Source organism: Oryzias latipes, chromosome 11 (genome assembly GCF_053564925.1).
Source record: "Oryzias latipes strain Hd-rR chromosome 11, Olatipes_Hd-rR_3.1".
Lineage (NCBI taxonomy): Eukaryota > Metazoa > Chordata > Actinopteri > Beloniformes > Adrianichthyidae > Oryzias > Oryzias latipes.
In genome coordinates, this window is record NC_136247.1 from 13,065,629 (window position 1) to 13,092,311 (window position 26,683).

Here is a 26,683-nt window from a genome sequence, read left to right on the forward strand (position 1 = left end):
ATAGTTTAACCCAAATTTACCAAAACCAAACCAACAACATGCATAACAAGATAATTTCTAAATAAATGTTTTCTGCCTGAAGACAACGTTTAATGAAGCTTGAAAAATTCTGACACCCACGTGAGAGCATTTCTATCTGTGTGTAAGAACATGTGGGAACATGCATGTGCAAAGCTTAAATAACCTACAGGGAGAAAAGGCAACAGCCGTGGCAAATCGAACCCCCCGGTATGAAACCCAGCGGTGCAAATTCAGCGCAGCAGGAGCAGAGGACAGATTCGCAGGAGGGTTTCTGGGTAAATGTGGTTCCAGTGGACAACAGGACCTCATCTAACAAGTGTTGGGAGGATGAAACTTTTGGAGTCTCAGCAGGTCCAGAAAAGCTTCGGCTTCAACCAGATTAGCAAGAAGAGTTCAGCTCAAATACTCATAGGCCTCCTCTTCCTCCTCTTTCAGTGCTCCTCCATCCCTTTCTTCCCCCATCGCTTCCACTTTACCATCTTCAGAGCAAAGCAGAGAGATTGTGAGGAAGACTTTTATGCCTTCTGCTGAATTAAACATGCAGGGAACAGCTTGTAAGGGGTTCCTAGGCTGAAGCAAAAAGAGAGGGCATGCTAAAAGGGAGAATAACAACTCCACGGGTTCCCTGGGGTCTCCAGAGTGCTGCTGAACATTCTTTACAATTAAAGAGATCTGTCGCAGATAGACTAAGCAGAGGTAAGCAAAACAGGACAGCCCTTTTTTCAGTAATTGGCTGGGTTGAAAAGGACTGTCAGATGGGCGGAAGCTGCCATTTGCTGAACGGGGGGATGGACTAATACAATGCCTCACAGAGGTTTCCTGCCCACCTCTAGCCTTCATCACTTAAATCCTGTTTTGTCAATCTATTATTTCCACCACACTGTGTCATCTTTCATTTTCAGCAAACCAGCAGGACTTTTGGATGCAACAAACGTGGTTATCTCCAAGTCGAGGTGAATAACTTAGTCTTTCAAAACGCTCTTGATCTCCAGTAAGTTACAGAAACTTTAGAAGAAAAAAACTGGTGATGCCCTCTCTTCTCCCCTGCAGGGGCAATGGTTTCAATTTCTACTCTGCCTCCATCCTTTCATGACTCCCAGTCTCTCTGATCTGAGAAGAGAAAGTGTTGCTTTTTCTCTCGGCCTATTTGGTATTCCCCAGATGCAGCGCTGGGCTACCACCCTCATCCTCCCTCCCTCTGTTCCAGCCTCTTTGCCTCTGACAGAGCCAAGTGATCCTTTACAGCCTTCTCTGCAAAGCATGGGCGCCACACTCACAATAGCGAGGACAGGAGTTAACGCTCAGAACTGCAACCTCCCAAGCGGGAAGGCAGGCTGAAGATCAGAAGGTCACACTTGTAACCATTGCAACCCTATTTCTGCTTCACACACCAAACTGACAGGGGACAAAAAAGAGCTGAAATTCCCTGTGTGGCTTAAAGAACGATGGAACCCAGCTAAACTGTTGTTCTAATTCACTCACCAGATCTCCTAAGGTGCCTTCATCTGCTTTACCAGACTCTGACTTAACGCTCTGCATAAACTATGTCTCAGAAAATTAACATTTATTTTGACCAAAAGCAGCATCATCATAACCAGAAGACCACTGACAAAGCTTTAAAAATAGATCAAAAGTTGATTGGAGTGGGCCTTTAAAGCTAAAGAGTAAATGTGATTTAGAGTGCTAAACATTTTATGTTTGAGTTATTTCTTTCTGATTTAAAGAGCTTCTTACAGATTCTTAAAGATAAAGCAAGTGGCTGCTCTATAGACATGAATAAAACAAAGATGTTGCAATTTGTGAAAAAGTGGGTCAAAACATAAAAAAATGTAGGCCTGCACAATATACCGCAAATTTATCGTTATCGCAAGATCAAGCTGTGCGATATGCATATCGCAAAACACAGCAAAAAATGCAATAAATGGTTACCTTCAATGTGCTAAAACAATCTTGTGGCAGCTTAAATTATTTAACAAATCAAATAAATCCCTTTATGCATTTGACCAATCGGATAGAGCCTTTAGCGTTGTTGACCAATCAGATGGAGCCCTTTTATGTTAGATGATCCCTCCTATGTCAACGAGGGTCATTTGGAGTACAATTCTTAAACTGTTGCAATAAAATGGGAGTGATGTTTTTGGTTGTTTCGCTATTTGTTTATATACCGCAAATTATATCGTTATTTCAATATTAATCCCTCATATCGCATATCGCAAGTTTTCCTCATATCGTGCAGCCCTAAAAAAATGCAACAATAATTAATAAAAACCTAGCAGAAAAGTGCACATTTTAAAGTTTACATGACAGCTGCTTTCATCTGTGTGCAGCACTGCAAAGCAGCTTCATGCTGTTTGGTTCTGGTACAACCACCCATGGCCCAATAGGCTTTTAGGGCCCCAAAATATTGGTACTAGCACTTTGAAATCAGGATTTTTGAGGAGTTGAGATCAGAAGATGAAAGATTTGGATCATAACTGTCTCATTTGTTGATCCATATTTTTGTGAAGAAACAACCTTGGTTATCGTTGTTGTCTTAATATATAAACTGAACGAAACTGAGTGATGAGTATAATTCTCCTGGTTCTGGGTAAAACTCATACAGCAGGGCTCTCTGCAGTTTTCTATTTTTTTTTTTTTTTTTTTGCAAGAGCAGACAGAGTAGGGTTATAAAAGTCCAGCCTGCAGGAGACGAAGGTGTGAATTATCTTCAGTAAATCTTTTCTGCACCGCAGACCTCTGAGTCAAACAATTAATTTAAATGATAAAAGGCTGATTCAGTTCACCCTTTTCTGTCTTCCATAATCTTCTGTCTCGTCATTGTTGATCTACAGCAGGGGTCTGGAACCTCAGGCTCCAGGGACACATGTGGCTCTTTGATCCCTCCATTGAAGATCTTTGGCAAATGATTTTAAAAAATAATGTGTTAATGGTTCAGGTCAATCAGTTTCAGTTAAGATTTTTTAATTTATGTTTGATTTTTTTTAATGGAGGTGATCTTCCAATAGTAATGTATATTCTTTCTTTTCTTTTTTTCCCTCACTGCTGACGAAATATCAAATCAAAATCAAGAAGCATTGTCACATCATAACTAAGCAGATTTACATACTGTCAGATCATTATAATAACTATTACCATTATGATTATTATAAGTCATAACTGTTATTATGGTTAGAAGAAGTTTAAAGTACTTATTTGTATCTTCTGCTGCACAACAATGACTACTTTCAATTCAAAATTCAGATGTATGATTCTAAATAGTAGAGGGGGGTTCTGTGGCTCTTGCTGGGTTTCAGTTGGTGAGAAACTGGCTTAAATGCTTTTGTGTTAAAGCTTGCAAACCTCAGATTTACAGTTAGTTTGCTCTACACAGCAGAACAAATCTGATAGATCAATAGATATGTATATAGGTCAGTGTTTTCAATGATGGATAGATCCACATGTCAGTGAGATTCCCTGAAAAGAGGAAAAAGACCCAACATCTGATTCATTTATGAATCAACTACTTTGGGTACTAAAATTCTTGCAGCCAGATCTCAGAGTAAAATACTTATACAAATGTAACAACATTTTTTAAATACGGATATCATTATTTTGTTGATTTGTTCTGCATTATTGCTAAAAGTTCAAATGGTCAACCTAAAGGTAGATTTTTTTTGCATATCTGTCAATTTCACTAAAGCAGATAATAAGGAACCTCTAGTCTAGTTATAGGACTTTAAATTTTGTGATTTTACACTGTACACTAAGCTCCAAATACACAAATGAGGTGTTTTAGTGGACACCATTGTGCCTTGATACATAAGCAGGTGGGAGAGTTTGCACTTTAAGGAGACTGAAAAGACGAAACGTACAGTCGATTTCCACATAAGCAAAGATGAAGAGGCTGTTGCAGATCTGTTGTAGAAGCTGAACAGAGCAAATCCGAGCAGCTGCACCGCACAGCACTGCGCTGTGTGCCGAGGAAACAAAGGTATTTATAGACTAAAAACACAGTTCAGCATAATTAATTACACATTTTTCCACAGAGAGTTGTCTCAGAAAGATTTTCTTTTATTGAAAATGGGTTATGCAAAAACAAAAGTTATGACTGATAAGTTTTCTTACTGAGGGTGCAAACATGGTACAAGACTTCCAAACTAATTAGGCTCTAATGATCAATTGGATTGTTTACAGGAAAGAAACCCCAAAAATATGAATTTGTGTATTGTAAAAGTAAAGAAAAGGATTAAACATGAAAAAATCCAGGAGTTACAACTCATTCAAAGTTACTTAGAAACTTACTTTTTTTGACAAGAATGCCTTAGAAATGTAGATCAGCGTTTTAATACAGGCCAAATGATTCATCCAGTAAATGCAGTGAATCTGAATAAAAACCGGTGAAGTATTTGAAAATCCGGGACCATGCATGCACCCCCCTGCAGTACAAAACACAATTAAATATTCACCAGTGATACAATAAACAAGCTTTACAAATCATCATGTGTGACAACAGTACAGCTGCAGCTTGGTTACTTTAACTCAATTGGCAACATGAGCAGACAAACTGTGAGGCTCCAAAAAGTTTTTCCATTTAACTTTTTTTTGTTTTTTTCAAGATAGCAAATACAACTGTCTCATATACAGAGCAACAGACTGCACAGCGCATAATGTTCCACAACAATCAACAATGAGTGACCTGGGACGTGGACCTGACATGGTCTTGCAAAAAAGGGTAATATTAAAGATGTCAGCAACTGTAAATGTTGCAGCTATTTTTTTTGTGTTTGCCGAACAGTCATTACAGTTTATGTTGAGTAACACCTTAATAACTATTATGCCAATGGTTATGATGTTGCGAGTCAGAAATACTTTTAGATTACTATCAAATCAGCACTTTCTTTAGGGGTTCCCATTTCCAGATCCTTTCTCAAGGTCATTTGTTTCTGCACCATCAAATATATTATTATCAGTAGTAAAGTCAGTAATTTTCTTACAATTTCAATTGAAAATGATGAATTGAAAATTGATCTAAAATGAAAGTGGGATTTGAGAAAATGTCAAATTTGGCAAAAACCGCAACAAAAAAATTTCACTGGTTTGTTTGTTTTTAAAAACTGTAAATTCAGAGACTAATTAAGACAACGAGTGTGAAAGGATAAAAAAGTCAGCCATCTTTTAGTCTCTTAACTGTGAATGCATATTATAAAGTCTGATTGCAGTCCAAAGATTTACATGAGGTCCTTCAGTTTACCAGCTCACACCTACAATGACATCCAGTCATGTTAAGATGAAAAGTAAAGCTTGATTCACTTTAAAGGTCTTACTTTCATTTTCTTTTTTGACACCTAACGTGACATCATGATGTTGGCATCCTCTCACTTTCTTGTGGAGGACTTCTGCTACATAACATAACTGAGGCTCCAATCTGAGTTTGGTCCGTTACAACACCTTGTTGAGTATTAACAGCTGTGCATGGGATATATTCTGTAGTGCATCTTAATTTAAGGCAAAGGCAAAAGTTTCTGGTCAACTCAATCAAAGCCCAAACCATGATGGCACCATACTGTGAGACTCTTGTGCAAATAGCTTGTTTTAGATGTAACAAATTTGGCAGTGAATATTGGAATTTTTGTTAAAAAAATGTCATAATCCAAAAGTCTTGTGCTATATTTAGCCGTGACGTGGCAAACAAACTGATGTCATCTGGAAAATGTGGTATTTTAATTAAGGACATGTTTGTTTATGGACCTTTCTTTCTTTTTTAGGGTAACAGTTAAAAATAAAATACATTATTTTAACATAAATTCAAAGGGATAATATGATTCAACATTGATTTGAACACTGATTTTCTGAAAGAAAATGTCAATTTTCAACAAAACACATAAGGCAAGCGTGTTCCTGAAACAGTATTGAACAGCTTTGACACATAAACAACTTTACTCTTTTCAGAATCTGCCCACAATTTTGGAGTTTCTCAGCAAATTCCGTTCACACATGCACTTGTCTGTGGACACTTCTAGTGTCTGGGCACAGCACAGTGGATGCAGATCTCAGTGCTTTATCGAAATTCTGGGTTTTCTCATCCTCTCATTCTGGAGTCTTTCAGAGAAATTGCAGGGGAGCTGAAGTGGCTGGCAGATCTATGCAAACGCACTGAAGTGATTTTTTGAGAACAACTCTAATTTTGCAGCCAGAATCCAGACTGTGCATGCAGTGCATTGGTGAGAAAAGCCTCAAAAGAGATTCAAACTCTTGGTATCCCTTAGAAAAAGGATTTTTATAACAAGCAGCGGCAAGTTGTCCACAGCACAGACGTTTTACAGCAAAAGCCCCCAAACTGTACAACGATTTTATGAATTCATGTCCAAGATTAGGAGTCACCTCCTATATTTTACTGCACGCATGAGTCCATTACAATGTACATGATTGGCTTTAATCTCCGTGTAATGATCATTTTTTACCATTTTCTTCCACTCCTTTTGCTATTCCTCTTCGCAAAGAGGAAATCATTAGGAGTTGTCAAAACATTTTATAAATGAACTCTGTTAAACCAACATCTTAAAGTACAACTATCAATACATGTTAGCATGTTACAGTTTTAGCTGATGAGCTGAAAGACTGCTTCATTTTCTGTGGCTCCACATAATGCTACATTCACACCGGCCTCAAAATTGCACGTTCAAGCAACCACTTCCTATAAAAAGTCTATGTAAACACACATATATGCATGTTTTAGGATTCCGCATTCAAATCTCTGGCGTTCACGCATCGCTACGCAGTTTTTAAGTCCGTTTTTGGGCTGAACGAACAAAACACACGGCCGATCAAACGTGTGTTGAAAGTTAAATCAGTTGATGTCTGATTTGGAAAAAAATAATAGTGGTTTTTGTCTGACCGTAATTATATTACGGCAAGTCTTTCATATTTTGGAGTAGAGCTGTGAGAAAAAAAAGCTTGGAGCAAGATTCACCAGATTTGCACCAAGCCTCTTAAACTGTGAGTTGTAAGAGACTTGCCCTGTGGCAGGCTGACAGAGGCGTGGCTTCCAGTGTGCGTCTCTGACCATCACCGGGACATTCATACACATTCACACACCAGTGGAACACACTGGAGGCAAGGAGGGTGAAGTGTCTTGCCCAAGGGCACAACGAAGGTTGACTGGGGGGGGAGTGGCAATCGAACAGCTGATCCTTTGATCATTGGCCGACCTGCTCAACCACCTGAGCCACTGCCGCCCAAGTGGGTAATGACACTGTATGCTAAAAGCGCATTCAGTAACTGTCTTAAACGAGCATCACATGACCCTGTTTGTTCGTTGCATAACACATTACAGTTTTTCTTGAGAACAAATAAAATCAACTGAATTTCAGATATGTGACCATAATTAATCATTTTCAGGGCTAATATCTGAGTTCAACAGTTGTTCTTGCAGCATCATCACATGCTTGGCTTAGGTTAAAGGTTACAAAACGCCATGTTCCTCCAACAAATCCAGTTTGCTGAGTCTATCTTGCCCACTGTCACCTCAGGCAGCTGGTTTGATTTCCAGATGAGATCTTAACATTTGCCCTTTTAACATGCCTTAATATGTCCTGAACTAGATATTAACTAATTAAGATAGTAGCAACATCATCATTAGTTGCAGGCATCGTTTAGATCTCCCATCCTAATGCAGCTTAGAAAAGCTTCTAGACAAAAGACAATGTTGCCATGGAAACACACACCATCATTAAACATTAACCACTAATCTTATCTTGGTGAAATCAACACCGATTTCTTTATCCTGCTTGCGTACAAAATGTGTAGCCAGAATCGGAACAAGAACAAGAGAAGGGACTGTTTGCCGTGGATGGATACAGAGAAGTTCCTTCTCCCCATCAGGTGTAGCGTGATAAAGACTGATTCAGATTCATTCACATGATCCTGGATCTTTTATAGACGGTGATTTTGTCCTTTTTTTTTCTCCACAGTTAAAAACTGACAGGATGTGAGGAATGACTAATCTCTCCAACAGGGCCTGTGAATGCTGTGCTTCACTGTATGCCACACAGACAGGAGAGAAAACATAGGTTATCTTCCTCCTCGTCCTCTACACAGTTGTTAACATTCGTCTGAGCCGCCAGAAATGTAAATGAAATAGAATGTAAAGAAAAGAAGTGTAGAGTAAGAAAAGAGTGTCTGGTGTGAGAGTGCAAAAAAACCCAAGAAACAACAAATATACAATTCATATACAACAGAAAGACTGAATGAAGGGATCAGAGTGGAGGAGAAGGAGGATGGAACAAGAGGATAGGCAGGGAAAGTTTGGTAAAGTTAAAGAAAGAGAAGTGCACATTTTTTTATTCATGTATTGAGTCATTAACCGACCCAATGTGGGGCTGTGTGAGACCCCCCCCCCCCCCCAAGGTTCCTAGGGCGTCTTTTCCTTCGTAAGATCAACACCATTACACAAGAGTAACAATAAGAACGACAATAACAACATCTACAACAACAGCAATAACAACAACTGTGCTATGGTGGGATGGCGCCTAATATACAGATGATGCACATCATTAATAGCACAGCCAGTCACACATTAGCACACAGTTAAGTCTGTTATGTTGCTCAGTTTGGAGGCCTCTCGCCTCAGCAGCTCCCAACAGGAAACCAGGTGGTGTTGTGGGGTGCGACGGGGTCCAACCCACACAAAGACCCCCCTGGAATGAACAGAAACTTGTGCCAAGGCTATACATTTGGCTGTTCTTAAGTTTCAGCTGGGAATTGTAGCGTCCATGATTTTTGAGACATCAACAGGTTGTTGAGGATTTTTCTCGGTGGCTTTGAATCAAGACGGGATGTTGGGATGTTTTAAACAGTGACAGTGATCACAGTGCTCACCATACTTGAAACTGCAGATTGAGTAGAAAGTCAAAGCACTTGAGTCACTTAGCACAAAACCACGCAGCAAAGCTGAAGAGACAAGAACAAGGCTGTAAGCGGCACTGCGTCAAGACTTGCTATGGTTACTGTTGTCCTTCTGCAGTTTCACACACAGAATCAAACCTTTTTAGTGGTTCACTTTGACTTCATATTGTGCCACTGTCGATCCCCTTTGTAAAAAATATACAGTCACTGTGACGAGTAAAGGAAATAACTGATGGCAGTTTTTTCTTTATGTTTAGTAGTTGGGTGTTAAGCGAATGTGAGTGGTCGGGATTTCAAAAGTGTTTGGGGGTAGTTGTCTGAGACTCCCCGCTTCCTTCATCTTAGCTCCTCGGTTGGCCTTTTCTCTTCTTTGCTCTCCATCAGACATAAATAGCAGTCCGGCTAATGACTGAGCCGTCTCTCTGAGACTCCATGTCGTCGTCCATGTACGCGTCCATTTCCTCCTGGTGACCTCTGTGGGTATGATAGGCGCCCGGCGGCACATTTCCACCTTCTCCAAAGCGATCGTATCGTTCCTCTTCTTCATCCAAGCTGTCATCCAGGTCGTACTTCCTCCTTTCAGCTTCGTCCATCTCAGCGCAAAGGAGGATGTCGTGTGGAGTGGGAGGGTTGCCAGATGAGGCACGATGAAGGTGATGAGGATGGTAGTTGTTGGCCTTTTCCGTTGGCATTCCTGTGGCATCGCAGCCTTCTCGATAGGTGTACATGGGCCCGTTGTTGTTTGTGCTGGCTCCATTCTTACTGCTGTTGCCAGAGCTAATAAAGAGCAGGCGGGCTTTGTTTCCATAGTCCCCATTGCTCCCCCCACTGGCAGTTGTTATGGACTCCCCATTGTTGGGGTACCCACGCCTCTGCTGCCGTCGGCTGCGGGTCAGGAGAACTGCAATAAGCGCCACGACCAACAATAAGGCCAGAAGGGAGCCGATGACCGCACCTGCCACTACGCCGGTACTCGATGGATCCTCCAAGGCTTCTGCAGAGGAGATGAAGGGGTTGGAAGGAGGGATGAAAAAGTGAATGGAGAACAAGAAAAGGGAAGGAGTTGGTGGCTGTTCTGGAAGAGGAATTCACACGTCTTCTTGTACTGCAAGTGTGCTGTGGTAAAAGCACATGTGTTACAATCCTCTTACAAGTGTGTAGTAATGTTCTTCTCAGTGTAATCCCTTGGTATGGGTGCAGTCAGTCATTGCTGAGATCAGGCTGAATGAGACTGAATCACCCTCTCCCAGCAGCTGGCTGTGCTAAATTTTGCTCCAAATGCATGCCTGTCCAGATGTTCAGTTCAGTTTTTTGGCCCCACCCCCTCATGCCAGATGGGGCATAGCCTTTACAACTGCAAACATCCTTTGTACTAACTTCCTGTTGGTGTGAGCCAAGTTTGCCTCGCCATTCTTGTTTCAGTTGATGATAGAAACTAACAAACAAACAAACAAACAAAAAGAAGGCGGGATTACAATGTCAGCAAATAGCGGTGGCTTCTTGTCATCTCCTGTCATAGACTTCAAGGATTTGGCCCAGCAGTCACGCAGAAACACACAGAGGCAGACCAAGGACAGACATATGAAAGGGTTAATTGACGAAGGGGACATGAGCACAAAACTGCACCGAAAATCCAGAGCCCTCTGTGTGAACACATCAGTCCACTACTAGACATCATCCTTTCAGCTCCTTTTAGTATCTGCTCTTTTCCTGCATTACCGACATTCTGGTGAACGGTGGGGCCTGAATGCCCCCAAAAATTCTGTTTATACAAACCAGCTGCACAGAATGGTAAAGTCTCACTGACCATATTTTGATCTATTGTAAAAGTGTTCCCGTTGGTCTTTTAATTATGATTCTATTGATTTAAGCCAAAAAACAAACAACAGAAAAAACACAGTGTCGTTTTATAGGACATATTTTCTGCAGAGCGACAGTAGTTCTTTAGAAATTTGCTTTTGAGCTGAGGGTGGGACTGATGGTGTTAAGTCATTCTAACCCTGCTTCCGAACATCCTACAGTTTACACATTCTACCGCTAGCTTACAGGCCTCACACCCCCAACCTAACATTATCATTGCAACAAAATGGTGAGCAATATTAGCTTTATCCAGCTGTACCGTTTTGAGCTGCCAGCTCGGACGAGGAAAACAAAGACATACATGACAATACATGGATCTATTTGTCTGCTAATGGATACATCAGAATGGAGCAGGGCAGGGAGCTTGTTGGCCTGTAGACTGTGGCACCTACAACATAAGTACAAGCTTTTTCCAAAATCCTTAACCTGATTCACAATGATTTGAATACAGAAATACACAAAAATGCAATTTCAAGTTTAATTTTCCTTTCATCTGTCCTCTATTATGAGAAAAATGCTATAAGAACATGTTAAAACCCCAAAAACATGATTTTCATGTTCATCAGTTCATCAGAGTGGGATTTCAACAAATCTATGCATAGAAAATAATAGCATGCCAAGGGGAAAGAAAAAGTGTTAAATCTAAACAAGAGGATTCTTGTTGGGCTGAAAAAGAAAAAAATCTGTGGATGAATCTGCAGGAATTTACAAGCTTTCCTGGTATAATCTGCACTGAATTTCAACCAGAGAGACATAGTTTTTTTTTTTTGTGGTCATTTTCACCTGAATCTTTTTTTTTTACATTATTTTAACAGAATAATGACTTCCACAATAAAAGAGTTGTTATCTAACCCATGAGGTTTCAGTAATAGCAAACCTGGACTGAGAAGCTTTGATTCATACAAATGTTCTATTCAGAAAGGGTAGCAGAGGGGAAAAAAACAATAGAGATGAGAGAAAGGAGGAATGGAGCAAGAAGACAGCAGAGCAAGTAAACGAGTTTTGGAAGCAAGACCAGAGATGAGAGAAGGCTTTAAAGAAAAGGTCTTGATTTCAGGCACTTTTGGTATGGGCTCACATGGGGATGCAGGAGGGGGGGTTCCAGGGAGACGCAGATGGGGTGTCTGAAAGGAGGCGGGGCTCAGGGGAAAGGATGTGATGCCTAAATTAGGAGAAAGTGTCAGGGCGATATTTAAGCGACAGATGGCAATCAGGTTAAAAATAAATAAATAAAAATCAACTTTTGCTGCCCTACTTTTCTCTTTTCAAACTTACAGATTGGCACTAAAGAAGCTAAAGCGTTATTTATATTTGTTGTTCCACTTATATTTTTGGAATTAGTGGCATTCATCAAGTGTCTGAGTGAGTAGCAACTGAATAATGGTGTTTTGTGGAAGGTCTTTGGGAGCTGTCACCCTTCTGTTAATCAAGTGCTTAAAAGACTATTATTCTGTACAGGCTATAAAGAACAATGCTCCATTAGAGCTGGCATGTTCATTTTTCAATAAATCAGGTCACACACACACAGCAGCAGGATTTTTAGTCCAATTTTCCCTCCAAGTCCAAAGCTACTGGTATAATAGCTGGTACGTTTTAGATGGAAAACTACTTGTTTGTGATGGAGGTCAACCTGAGGAGCACTAAATCAGAGGAATAAGAAAGAAGCACACAAATAAATAACTGCAATTATTGTTATGATTTTTATTTTGCTAGTTTCTCTCAGTTCAAAACTCTAAAACAAAAGAATAAATGAGTCATTGTTTCAGCTTCTATATGAACAATGATTATCTGAAGCCACACAGATGTGTTGTTTTTAGATCATCCTAACAGTGTTTTTCACAAAAAAAGGTTTATAGGGCCAGAGCGCTTATTAGAGCCTCTGAGCAAAGCATTTTTTTTAAACATACATGTATATCAAGCCCACACAAGCAATATTATTACAGATAATAATATGAAGTAAACCAATATCACAACAACCATTAAAGTTAAAGATTATATCACCACTAAGTTCATTCATCATTCATCTTCTTCTGTTTGTCCCTTTCGGGGTCACGGGGCTGCCGGAGCCTATCCCGGCCACTTATGGGAGAAGGCAGGGGACAACCAGGACAGGTCACCAGTCTGTCGTGGGGTCACACATATCACACATCCATGCACAATCACATTCACACCTATGGACAATTTAGAGTGACCAATTAACCTATGTAGCATGTTTTTGGACGGTGGGAGGAAGCCGGAGACCCTGGAGAGAACCCACGCATGCACAGGGAGAACATACAAACTCCACACGGAAAGGTCCCCCATTGTTGTTCTGTTTCAGGTCCCCCAGCCGGGACTTAAACCAGGGAAACCAGGCAATGGAGCTAAGCAGTGCGCCACCAGGCAGCCACCACTAAATTTCTTTCAGATAATCAGGTTTTTAATAATCAAGCCAGACATTTAACTGCTTCTTTTAGTCATAAACCATTATTAACGGTAACATGATTATCTGACAATTTGGTGAACGAAAATGCCACACTAAGAATTTTAACTTGATAAAACCAAAACAAACTTAAAACGATGAAACCGAAATGAACAGTGCAGAGATCAGAATGTAGGGTAAAGTCCATGTCAGTGTGAGGAGAGTGCATCATTGTAGAAAAATAGGGAGAAATAACTCCTTAAGAATTATTCAGCTTTAAAAACCTAAACATTTCTGTGTAAACAAAGAGCTTTTTGATATTAACAAAAAAACAAATACAAAATATATTTAGCCATATCACAGTTTCTTATGAAAAGAGGCTTGGTGAATATCAAAAAGAACCATAACCCCAAACATCTTTGCAGCAGGCTTTCAGAACAAAATAGAAAATTTGAGTATGGAATTAAAAGGTCACATATTTCAGAACTTTTCTGAGTAACCCTCTTGAGAAATTAAGTGAATTGGAGATGAGACTAAAGGAATATAAGCCCTTCAGCTTCAGTTAGCTTTTTGTCTTTGGTAAAAACAGAAAACATTTTCACGCTGGACATATAATTTTGCAAATTGGACAACAACTGAACTCAAAATTGCATTACATTATGACTCATAACCCAGATCGTAAATTATAACAGTATGATCATGTAAGCGATTCACTCTCGCAGCACTGATGCTTTGGAGCGGCCACATCTGTGTCCGTCTATCATTAGTAATGTGCCGTTTAAGATGCGGGAATGTTTAAGACTAGATGGAAAAGCTTCAACTATGTGGTGTTGTGCTGCTAAAACCAACACAAATTGCTCAGCCAATATGTCAACCACAGTCACAGAGACATTAAAGAATGTTTAGATATCAGCCTAATGCTTTTATGATCAAATTCTTTCTGCTTTTATCAATGTTAGGTGCACAGAAGTGGAGCATTGTAAATAATTGGGAAAAGCACAAAAACAGCACAACACTTTCCTTTCTCTTTTAACAAAATGTGCTGAAATTCAATGAAATAATGATCTGCCATGACATAAATATACTGGAAGTTTTGTCTTTGCATCTTATGATACTGTACAGACATTATTTTGTGAATTTTCTCCCCCAAAAAGAAGAAAAGACTTTTGAAACAGGGAGAAATAAATGTATAGCGAAAATTGTGTGTCAAATGTGTCTCTCCCATTTCTCATCAACACAGGCAGCTGGCTTCTTTAAGAAGTGATGAATGTCACGGAGAAAGTCAGGACGGCTCAGATCAGTCTCTGTATTAGTGTCGGGAACATGAGGGAGATTAGGGAAAGAACAGGGAGAAAGAGGAAGAGAGAGACCAGTTAAAACTGCCCATTCCTTCCAAGCTGCATTTACATTAGCAAAAACCATTTGAAGGACATCATTTTTAATAGGGCAGAAAGGTGAACATCTTCTGGAGATCCTTTTCTCAGATTTTTCCCCATTTTTTTGCCCGATGCCTTATTTTCAGGGCTTTACAGAGAGAAACACTTTTCATTAGACACAGGTTTTGTCAACAAGATTCAAAAAAATTAATATGTGCTATTGGCTGGTTACCTCCTGCTAGTCACCCTCTTATTTCATTTGGAAAGTGTATGTTTTCTCAGCCTTTTTCCCCACATAACCTCTATATTAAAAGAGAGATGTTGTACAATATCCCAGTAGTAATCTGACCGCTGACATTTCATAAAAACCTCAGGAAACCATGTCAAGTTTTGAAAAATATGTCTCCTTTTAGACAAAGGTCAGCCATGCTTTTAGCTTTGTATGCTCTGCAATACAGCTGTGAGGCTCTGTGCAAATCATTCAAATCATCGGAAAAGTGCAGGCTGCATTCATGAAATTTGATTCAAACTGGAGCCCTTTCAAAATATCTTCAAAAAGATATTTTCTTGTGACACAAGAAAAAGATTTGAGTCAGCAGATTTAGTGTCTGAAATGAAACTTCGGGTTTGATGCTGAATTCATTTGGAGAAATACAAATGCAAAGAACTTACACATGCACATATTTGCAAGGTTTAGACTATGAAAAAGATCCGGATTTTTAGTTTTTGAAAACCAACACTTGGGAGTTCATAATTTTATCTGTCAACAAATGACTCCAAATCTCTGTGATGGTGCAGAAATCTTCATGCTGAGCAGAGGAAAAAAACAAGCTCTTCACTAACTTTAATGCATTGACTTTAAAACGCGGGAGGTAGATTTCTTTGCTGAAGGAGGCTGACTTCAAAGAAGGTAGAGTGTTGGAATGTCTTTAAACTTTCCATGGTGAGTTTTTAGTAAAAGGACTCATCAAAAAACACACAAAGGCATTGCAAAAGAAAGATTTTTATAATTCAAGACAACATTACATCTGGCACTTGGAATACTTGAATGACTGCAGCTGATTCGGTATTGTTCATGTATAAAAAAGAAAGCCAACAGGGTCATATTGCAGTAACACGCTGAGTTCCTGTAATTCAGAGTCAGAAACTACATGTTGGCTATTAAAAGTGCCTTTCTGCCCAAGCTACAGACACAACTCAGCAGGTAAAATTGGAATAAAAGCCCTTTATTTTCTTCAAGTAGAGCAATTTTCCAAAGGTAAATATGGCTACCTGTTTTCTCGCTGAAATTTAGTACTATTTTGAAGTATATAATTATGTACCGCTTTTTCTAAACAACTAGTTTTGCCTCAGATCTTATGAAAGTGTACATACAGTACTCACAGAAACTTTAGACAATAGCACCAATTACAGTAAAACAATTCTGCTTTTTACATGTTAAAATTAACTTCCAGCTTCCAGCTACATATCTCAAACTATTTTTATTTAGGACAAAAAATCTGTTTATTATAAATTTAAAAAGCAGAATTGATGTAACCCCCATACCCAGAAAGCAAAGCATGAGTTTCTTAAAAAAGGGTTACATGAAAGGGCTTGCAGGAAGGCAGATAGAGTTGAAGTTACTCTCAACAGTTTGAGAAATAAATGATCTCTTATCTGTGTTATAGGTAGTTGCAGCTCATTGGATGTACAGTATTCCCCCCGGGGTTAGAGACCAGAGACACCTGTCAATACACAGAATCCACAAATACGGAGAACCCCCCAGCGGGCGAATCATGTAAGATCTTACGCCCAAGCCCGAGTCAAGCTTCTCTCTCGCTGACTTTAAAAAAAAATATATTGTAATGGCTGCAAAGAAGCTCCTTGGGCGGGCGGTTGTCAAACAGCTCTTTATTAATCTTGTACGTCAGAACGGTTACCCCACGAACCCAAAGGCACAGCCAGCTTCTTCTTACTCAGAAGGAGAACGTTCACCGAACGTACACACACACACACACACACACAGGTAGACCCCGCCCCCCAGTCACCAGCCCACCGTTGATTGACATACACTGTAACTGGCAGAAAGAGGGGGGCGCCGGCCACCTGCAGCTCTACGCACGTGAATGTAATCTTCCCTCCGCAAGTCCGCATCTATTTTGTTGAAGTATCCCCGATATGCAGCAGCATGAAGTCAAGGATACACTTAAGACAGGGGAACTAAAAAGGCAAACATGCATCGCTGCGGCTGAGATATACGCAGACAGAAATTTGAACGTATCTGCTGAATGTATCAAACGAATGCTCAGATCCGTATGTTTGAATGATTTATCGTGAAAGTTGGTCTGTGTTTATTCGCAAAGTAATATTTTAATGGAAACAGTGTAATTACACATTTTGCAAAGTGACACTTGGCAAATCTAATAAAGTAGATGAGAAGATTTTTCTTCTTTTTCACGAAATCGGCATAACCAGAAAAGATACTATCGGAAATAACAACTTTCATAAACTACTTTCAGTTCATGTGAAAAAAAAAAAGCCCACTTTTAGGATTTGAAATACTTTAATATTTCTTGGGAAAAAATTATTATTTCGTGGGAACAAAATACTTTTTAGTGGTAATGAAATCCTAATTTCTGGGAACTATTTAATTATTTTTTTTACCCATGTAAGGTCTCAGGCTCTGTTGTTTTCTTCTCCACTAAATGGCTTTAGGTTAATTTATTCTTACATTTGTACTCAAGCAGATCTTATCAAGTTAAAGCCTTGCTAGGAAGGGATATTTGTCTATCAAAAGTCAAACGTGACTTTGTTCTTAGAGTAGTATCCGAAATGATAACTTTCATCTGCATATGAAAGTTGTCAAGACTAGGCTGGACTGCGATGCTCCAACAGGAAACAGTTCTTCTAGGATTCCCAGACAAACACTTAACTTTCACCACCCGCTTCAATTACTTTCTGTCAAGCAACACCTCGAAACAGCCTCACTTTTGTTTGGTCAGCACTGAAGTCTGCTACAGTTTTAACAACAGTAATTCTTCCACCCACGCTCAGAGTGTCAGTGTGTACTAACAAATCCTGCAGCGCTTGTCTTTATCACCGCGGTAACTTAAGAAGTGGAACTGCTGGATGTTAAAGCAACATTTTCCTGCAGTGTAACTCAGCTGCATCTCCCGCCTCTTTTCTTTATTTTTTTGACAAGACAAAGACTTTCACATGCATAAATGACGCATGGGCTTTTTTAATGTAAAGAGTCACATTTATGCACGGCAGTTTATATGCTGGGAGTTTTGGATCCTTAAGTAGACCAAGAATCATTAGGCCGGTAAATGATTGGTTCAACCGTAAATATAACATGTTACATTTCTTTATGTTGTCTTTGATTTTAGTTTTTTAAAGCATTTCTAAATTTTGAACAATTCTGTGATGGCAATTGGTCGTTTTTACGTTGAAGTAAAATAAACCTACCCTGTTTCAATACGAATGGTATTTTTTACAACATCAATTATAGATTTATCTCATTTCTACGGTGACCCAGAAGGGTCACAACATAACACTTAAGATTCTCAACACAACACAAGAAAACACACTTCAACTCGTGACAACGCTAAATAAATTAACTCAGAGCATGGAACAATAACTCACAACACATAACAATAACTCACAACATGTAACAATAACTCACAACACAACAAAATCAACTAGCAGCACAACACTTTATCTCAAAACTGAAGTATAGCTGCCACGGAAGTTGCTCTGCTTTTATTCTGAAAATGCCACTGGGCTAAAACATTTGTAATCACGTCTACATTCAGGGTTCATGAGATCAATCAAAGATTCTGCCGGTACCGGCAGCTTCTCTCCTGCTCTGTGTGAGAGCTGTCTGTGTGACAGCCGCTTCTGCGTGTTTCTGTGTCTATGTGAGTTTGGTAAAGTTTGAAAGATTTTCACAGTTTTGGCCTTCTGGCCTGAATAAACATTCAAATGTGACAGCAAACATCTCAATCATTTTGTATTAACACAGAGAGTGAACTACAAATGCATTTCAAAAGAAAAAAGGATTGTTTTTTCAGCATTTTAATGAAAAGTGTTCTCTTCCAGCTGTAAATGAAGACGCGGCAGCGCGACGGCTGCCAAGGGACTGTCAACAAAGTGCAAGTTCAGAGAAAAAAAAACATTCTGTAAAAATCACTATTTTTGTCAAGATGAATAAAAGTGGACATTTATATGAGCTGGTAATGAAGACTCATCAGAATATTCATGCTATAATAAACTGCTACATATAATAAAATGCTACAATAAATATTTTGTGAGTAAAGTCCATCTTTATTTTATGGTATATATTTTTTTCAAATTATGAATCATAATAAAGGTTAAAGTAATAACACTAATGTGTTTTTAGCGGTATTAGTATTTTTTTTTTAACGTTACAAAAATGGTTTGGGAGTTACAGTCACTGTGAATATGCTGACATGGCTAATGTGTAGTCGTGTGGGACTGTTTTAAGTGTTGCATACAAGTTTGGCAGTAAAACCGTGTTCACACCAAATGTGTCGACTTGCGTTTAAGCGACCATTTTTGATCATAAGTCCATGTAAATGCGTGTCGACTGGAATTTCTGGCTTCCGCGTTCAAAACGCTGCGTTCGCATATCGCCCACTGGCTCTACTTAAAGAACAGGCGTTCATTGATCGCACGCTGGAAGTTCAACCAGTTGAATTTTGATTCACACAACAACACTGAACTGTGTTTAATCAAAACATAAACGTGCTTTACCGTTATAAATTTGCGGGTTTTTTGCTCGTGGCGAGAATTATAAAACACCTAAACTGTCATATATCAAAATAGAACTGTGAAAAAGACCTGGAGCAAAATTCATCGCTTTGACATTTCACTTCAAGCTTTATCCCACTGTAGGTGCTTTTATGTTTTTGTAAAGTTAGGTCGTTGAAACAACTGTTTTGATATGGGGCTATATTAATAAAAAAGAATTGAATTTTCTACCACTATACCTCTGTGCACAGAGACTATGTGTTTATCTCAATTTCAAAGTTTCAAGTAAAAAGAAAATTTTCCAAGGCAACTTTAAAATGTCTCAACTGTGTATTTGAAATGTGAGAAACAAAAGCTGCACTTCAGTAACATAATGCCATCACAGAAAAAGAGCAACTTCAATTAGAACTTCTGTCAGCTTTCAGCACAGCTCCGTCAGTGAGCCAACACAAACCGCAAAAACACACAAAGTATGAGTGTGCATGCGAATCACACCTCAGTAATTGTAAATCACACACTCTGCTTAATCACCCTTGATGACACAGACGAACACATGCAGACACACATATTGAGTCAATTAAATTACCCCCTGATTATCCCTGATCTTCACTCACACCATACTGCTTCACACACATACAACCAACAGTGTTTCCATGGCGATCTCAATCATTTCCTCATGCAAACCCTGGATCTCGCAGCGAGAGAGGAAATTCCCTGCCTAAATCTTATTCCATTCTGCCTCTTCATCAGGGATTTCAGCCGCTGCTTTTCATCTGTGGCTCCACGAGAAAATAGTCGGGGTGTTTTTGAAAAGGGGAAGACAAACTAAAAAAACACAATTAAAGAGTGATAAATACCAACAATAGTGTAGTTGAAGGGGCATGAGGGAAAAGTCAAAAGCATCTTGTTTCTGGCGTTTATCTTGGCCCATTGGGCCTCACTGCGCTCCGTCCTCAGAGACTCCGGCTTTTGAATGGATGCTTTCTGACACGAAACGAGCAGATGGGACAGGAACCAAACAAAACAAACAGGAGAGGAGATGGGGGGTGGTGCTAGATTTGAATAAAGGTGGTGATCGGTAGATGATATGAAACAAGGATGCCAGTAAAGTTCAACATAATTTTTACATTTTTTGAAAGCAAAAGAAACAAAATAAAACACAGCTTGAGAATATGGCTCATGCTAAATGCTGAATGCATGCATGAGGACGGAAAAAAAAAAAAAAGTTTTCGCCTGTTTTATTCCCCACTCAGACACTATAAACTTCAGGAGTTCTTCAAGTACCTTTATACTTTATTTCAAACTCCCTGCTTTTTTGGCACCCAGCTGTTGCACGCACAAACACACGTTTGCACGCAAAAGACAACACACAGTTCAATTACTGCTACCTCAATTTGCCTTAATAACCCCCGAGACTGGAGTGGCATGCAAATAAACCTTCATGCCCCAAACAGACTTCTGCATTCATCAGTTCACCCCACAGAACAGGCATTCCACTGGCTTTAGGTAGCACATCTACACCATGTTTCAGCACACAGTCAGCTTTTACCCACACACCCCACTGTGACAAGACACCACAGGAATGTTTGGCCTGTGAGGGGGTGAGCTCCAATATGTTCAACCACTTTAGCTGTACTGGGGTAGAAATGCAGTCATAAAAACACACTGTAGGGAAAGCAAATGAAGCTTACCGAACCAAATTTTGACAGAATGCATGGAGTTCCTGAGGATAACCACCATCAGAAATTATTGCTTTGATCATCTTTTGCTATATTTTTAATGCGTCCCTAGTGGCCAGGCCAGCTTAGATAGGGAAAACAAAGATGTTAATGGATCTATTTTTCCACAAGTGGATGCATCAGAAAACAGCGGAGCAGAGAGCTTGCGGCTTGCCATTTTAGCACCTACGTCACAACTACAAGCTTGTATTTACAGCATTTTTTGTCTCCTACTGATATCTGATTTTTTAACAGTATGTCCTCCATCATGAAAAAAAAGAAATTAACAAACACAATTTTTAATGGAATGGGTCCTTAAAGAGCGAATGATTTACATTAGTTTTTTAAAGACAGTGGCCTACAGCTTGCACTAGCAAACTCGTCATTTAAATCAGTAAGTGCCACCACAATGCTGAAAACATTCAGATAAAATGTGCACAAAAGTTTAAATCAATGACTAATTAGAGAAAAGTCCACCTGTCAAGATCATAGGATGAGCAAACAGGCATATTCTTATTCTTTTATCTCTAAGCAGAGTTGAGAGATGGACGAAAATAAGCATAAACAAAGCTTTTATGAAAGATCTTTTCAACTGTAAGAAGAAGTGGCAGTAAACTACTAAACAAGGAATGAAATAGATGTGCCTCAACTTACAAGGATAAAAACATGAACAATACATCTACAGGCATTAAATGTATTTGAGATTTGAAGGAATCCTTAAACAAAGGCAGAATAATGGTCAACCAAAGCTAAAGGCCTGAAAAATGAAATAAACAATCTGATATGGAAGGAGAAAAAAATGGTGAAAACACAAGAACTGGTAAAAACCTTTTACTTACTTAATGATACTTTTATTGACATCAACATGTTTCATCTGAAAACCTCCTCCCAAAAGTTCATGGAAATGTGTGTTAGCCTTTGGATCTCAACATTACACTAGAATCATGCGTGTGATTATACAGGGTAACATGACACCCTTAAGCAGGGAACAGTTAAAAGCTCCTTAGAAACACACTCCCTGTTGAATAAGTTCTATGATCTAAAACGAAACAACTGGACGTCTTTTGAAACCGTCTTGCTCAAAAACCTACAATTAGCTTAAAAATGGGATTGTATGAGACGTCAGCGTGGTCGCACTCACTCTGCACGTCTGAACTGATCAAACTCTGTAAACTGAGCACCAGCCTCCCACTGGATCTGCAATTATAGAGACAAGCCCATCATGAAAGGATGAGCATATTGATTCAATTTCTGCCTGAGGATGCAGTCACTCCTCTGGTTTGTTTTCAGGACATCTACGCATAATTCCTATAGAGTTCATGTACTTATGTGAATACAAGACAACCCCAGCTTGTTAGGGGAAAAAAACCTGACACCTGGCTCAATTCCTGAAGAGTTTTGGGAGGCGGACAAACTGGAAAAGGAGTTCTCATTTTCAATTTTTTTTTTTTTTTTGCGTCTGATGAGGTGAAGCAGCAGCTGAACATCTGGTTGAGCAACACATTTGCATGCTTAATTTGCCTTTTGCCTTTTACACACAACTGCTTATTAAAAAAAAAGGTTGAATGAGAGAAATAATATGGCACAGGCTTTAAAGTTCATGTGAAGTTTATGAAACCAAGAGCAACATAGAAGCTAAAAGCAAACAGAGCATCCTTTTTTGTAAATAATGTCTAACATTTCTTGCTTCATTGCAACAGTTTTGACACATGAAAAGTGTATTATTTGACTGAATGCGGAGCTGCCATCGAGATGATGTTCCAGATTTCTTATCTTCAGAGCTTTTGAGGCTCGGAATGGGCAGAGATGATAAAAAATAGCTTTTTCCAGCCAGCCGTGTCCAAATAAAACAGCATTTAATGCAAATCTGTGGTGATCCATCACCCGAGTGTGGAGCTTACTCACTGCTCACCAGTCAGCTTCCACACACAAGCGTACACGCAGCTGCCACACACACACACACACAAAGTTGCTGACTGGAGTGGGTTCAGAAGTTTAATGAACATTATTGATGGAGAGGCCACGGCAGTACTTGCATAATTAGTGCAATGTCTCACACCTACATGTCTCCAGCTTCATTAATTCAGGGCAGGCTTTGCCCGAGATATATAGAAACTTGTGCACACACATATGCGCACGGGTGTATTCATATGTCCTAATCCGGAGCTTCTACACTCGGTCTGTACTGTGTTATGTATTGAATTTGCATCCCTGCTGCTGCATGAGTCCTGCTTGGTTGTCAGGCGTGCGTCTGTGTGGACGCTTTGCCAAATATATTTCCGGTCTTATTCTGCTCGGCTGAGCGCAGGGAGCTGATTGGATCCAGACCCCGGCTGTTGATACTGATCAACAAAAGCAGCTGAGTGAGAAACTGCCATCAGCCTCCCCCCCTCCCAACCCCTCCGTTTCCACATCCCCCACTCACTCAATTCATCTCCATCACTAAGTCTTCCCTCTCTCTTCTCCGCAGCTCCCTTCCCTCTTAAATGGGGCGATTTGTGGTCGGGTGACTCATTTCTACGCAAATCTAGACCGCGGATAAGACGGGAGGTGGTGAGGAGAGGGGTGCTTCGGTTAAAGGGGCCCAAGAGAGGAAAAAAAGACGGAAAGATGAAGGAGGAGAGAAACAAATGGATGCTCCAGAGCTTAACTCAGTTGAGATGGACACGTCTGTTGTAAGAAAGATGAGTGGAAGGGGGAGAAAAGGGAGAAAATGAAAGGATTCTATAGAAAAAAAAAGGGAAAATTGGGACATGTGGGCAAGATTAAGGGCATGGCTCTTTTAGCCCTGATTGCCCCCCCACCCCCTGATGAACAGGAGTATGAAAGCAATTACTGACATCAAGACAGCGGTGGCATCATCCACCTCAGCTCTGACTCTTTCTCTGGAACAAATTTAAAGCCGTTTCACAATAAATCAATCGAAAAAGTTCTGAAAGGCAACTTTTATTCAGAGTTTACTGGCAGTCGCACAGCTAACCCACACAGGACTGTTCAGCAGTCTATCGACATGTGGAGATCACACACCCATAGACACCCACACGCTCAGCTCAACCATCCATTAATTTAATCGGGATTGGATCTTCTTGATGTAATGAAGGTGCAATACTTTCAGTTCCTCCTTGAAGTTGGTTTAAAATAACTAAAATATCTAGACGAAGTCATCAAGTGAATGCTGGGTGATTTTTATACACTTCAATGGAAAACTGCTCAACTTTAAAACAAAAACATCCCAACATTGCAACTCCAAATCTCAAAATCAAAGCTTTAGAGCAGGTTCAAACAGCGTGAACCACTAAATCCGCACACCACTAGCTGACCACTAATTGTGTTTAGTGCTGCGCTCCTTAACAGCATTCTGTATGCCTTAAACTTGAGTTTATAAGTCATTAAGTCATTAAATTACATCTGGGCACAAACCGCAATTATAAATTCTTCTCCATTAACCATTTTCAAATTGTTGGCACTTCTGTGACTTAAAGGGGACACCATCTCTACATCACCACCAAATTTGAGTCTCTGATTGGTAGATATTTTACCTGGTTTAACTTGCCCGTTCAACAGGCACGTGTTTTACACGTAGAGCCAGAAAGAAATTGTAGAAAATTTGCATAGCGACAAACGAACATGGGAGTTTTGAATGCGGAAGCCTGAAACACACATTACCTGCGTGTACAAACTGGAAGTGGCCACTTGAATGTGCGTTGTTAAGGGTGGTGCGAATATAGCTTCAAACCTTTAATATTTGAAACTTTCCTAAAAGCATTTAGATGACAAATTTCAAAAGAAAAGACTTTCCAAAAATAATGGAGAGAAGTGTGAATGGGAAGCCAAAAATCAATACAAGTTCATTTTGATAGAAAAAAATCAAACAGTGTTTGTAATTTTTAGTGTTATTTTTTTTTTTATTCAAAAATTTAAAACATCTTCTGAGGTATCTTTAATATATGAAATTGATTTCCAGTAAAGAGTTGACAACACATAATCTTTTTTTCTTTTAGTGGCACCAATTGTTGAAAGTTTTCAGAGAAATCACATATGTTTAATAGGTGTTGTTTCTTCCAGTCTAGCTGTTCATTCGTCTCTCTGACTGCTTGTTGTGTTTTTATGCAAAATGATGCATCTCTCCTGCTGTAGGTAGAGAGCTGCACCAAAAGACATCATTTGCAGTCCCATTAACAAAGTTCTCCTTGATAACCATTGCATTCCTGAGTCAATACAGCTGTCAGAGCCAGTTATAAATATAACTCGTAACACTTGAAAAAACAAATCCCCTGCCATCTCCTGCCTTTAGTGTTTCTTTTCTTTAAACATCAAACCTAACGGCCTTCAGTGCTCCTCCCTGTTAACCTCCCTACTCGCTGTCCATTCCTCTGCATTGATCAATTTACAGTGGATTAGCTTTAGATTGCGATAGCAGTCTGACCCTGAACATGTACTGCTGGCTAATTAAAAGGCAGCGTGCCGGTCTGCAGGATTAGCAGCCCAAGCTTCTCCATTATTAGACACATGCTAATAAACACACTCAGAGCATCATGGAGGCATCACAGCAGAAGGGGATCTCTCATAGTGGGAGAAATGTGACTAAGTGTGTATTCATTTTTGTGGAGTTAAAGACCTTCTGTAGCTGGATGTGTCAGCTAACTAGTGAATGCTGCTGTGTTTACTGTGTGTGGGTGTGTGTGTTGAAGCAAATTGCTGTTAAAAAGAAAGGCGAAGAAGAAAGAGGCAAAGTTTGGCTCGGGGTCTTTGACACCAAAATGGAAAGTAGTAGCAGAAGCACAGAGGTAATCATGAGGTGCTCCCTCGCCAAGCCTCAGCTACGTGCAACACAACGAACCACTGACCCTGCAGCTCCAGTGAAGAATGAGCCTGTGCATGAGTCCAATGCCAAATGTGAGCACAGCAAAGCAGATCTGCGTGCAAAAGCAGGATCCGCACAGGGCTGCAACGCGCGTTTGTGCATGTAAAACACAGCATGTGGGTTCAGAAGAGAAACCCATTTGCAGATGTATGAGTAGCTTGATTATATAAAGGTGTTTGTAATGAACAGCAGCAGTGAACTATAGCATGCAATGATGCTAACTGCAGGGGGAGTCTGGCTTTGGAAGATAGATTCAGAAAACCACTGAAAAAGGGAATGGAAGAACTGACTTAAGCTGGGCACAGAAAGCTATGATGGTGCTGGTAAGTGTTCTCTCATTTGTGCATTCAAAGAAACACACAACCTCACCCTGATTGAAACCAGCAGCGTCTTGGCTCAGCTCTGTCAGTGAGTTTACTTTTCAGAACCAGAGGAGTGAGCGGGAAAGAGTTGAATCATCAACCAGATAGGCCCCAAACATGTACAATTTAACACTTGTGCTATCCTATGGGGTCCTGATGACCCGATCCTTACATTGACGTGTTATCCCTACTATGACACAGGTGGATAAAGGTGAAGAGGATTTAATGTAATCCATGGACACCAGTGAAGATCACAAATCATTGAAGAAAAAAAGGTTCAGCGCACTGTCTTGTGGGTCAAGATGACCCAACTTCCAATGTTAAAGTGCCTAGAATAGCACAAGGGTTACGCACAAAACACTGGAAAACAGACATTTCTTATGTTATACTTAATGAAAGCTCTCAAAACATGTACATATTTTAAAATGAAAAGTCCACCGTGCCAG

General features: G+C 39.8%; 1 protein-coding gene across 6 annotated transcripts in view; it reads right to left on the bottom strand.

The window, feature by feature from the left end:
- Nucleotides 1-26,683, bottom strand: part of pvrl2l (PVR cell adhesion molecule related 2 like) — a 340,090-nt gene that overhangs the window by 130,970 nt on the left and 182,437 nt on the right. For 2 of the 6 annotated variants that reach the window (XM_011481006.4, XM_078954847.1), the window contains exon 7: nucleotides 4,051-9,898. The exons of the other annotated variants lie outside the window; for them this stretch is intronic. In XM_011481006.4, the coding sequence (XP_011479308.1) occupies nucleotides 9,285-9,898 (614 nt within the window). In that variant the 3' untranslated portion in view covers nucleotides 4,051-9,284. Of the gene's footprint in view, nucleotides 1-4,050; nucleotides 9,899-26,683 lie in introns of those variants that run through there. 6 annotated transcript variants of the gene reach the window in all.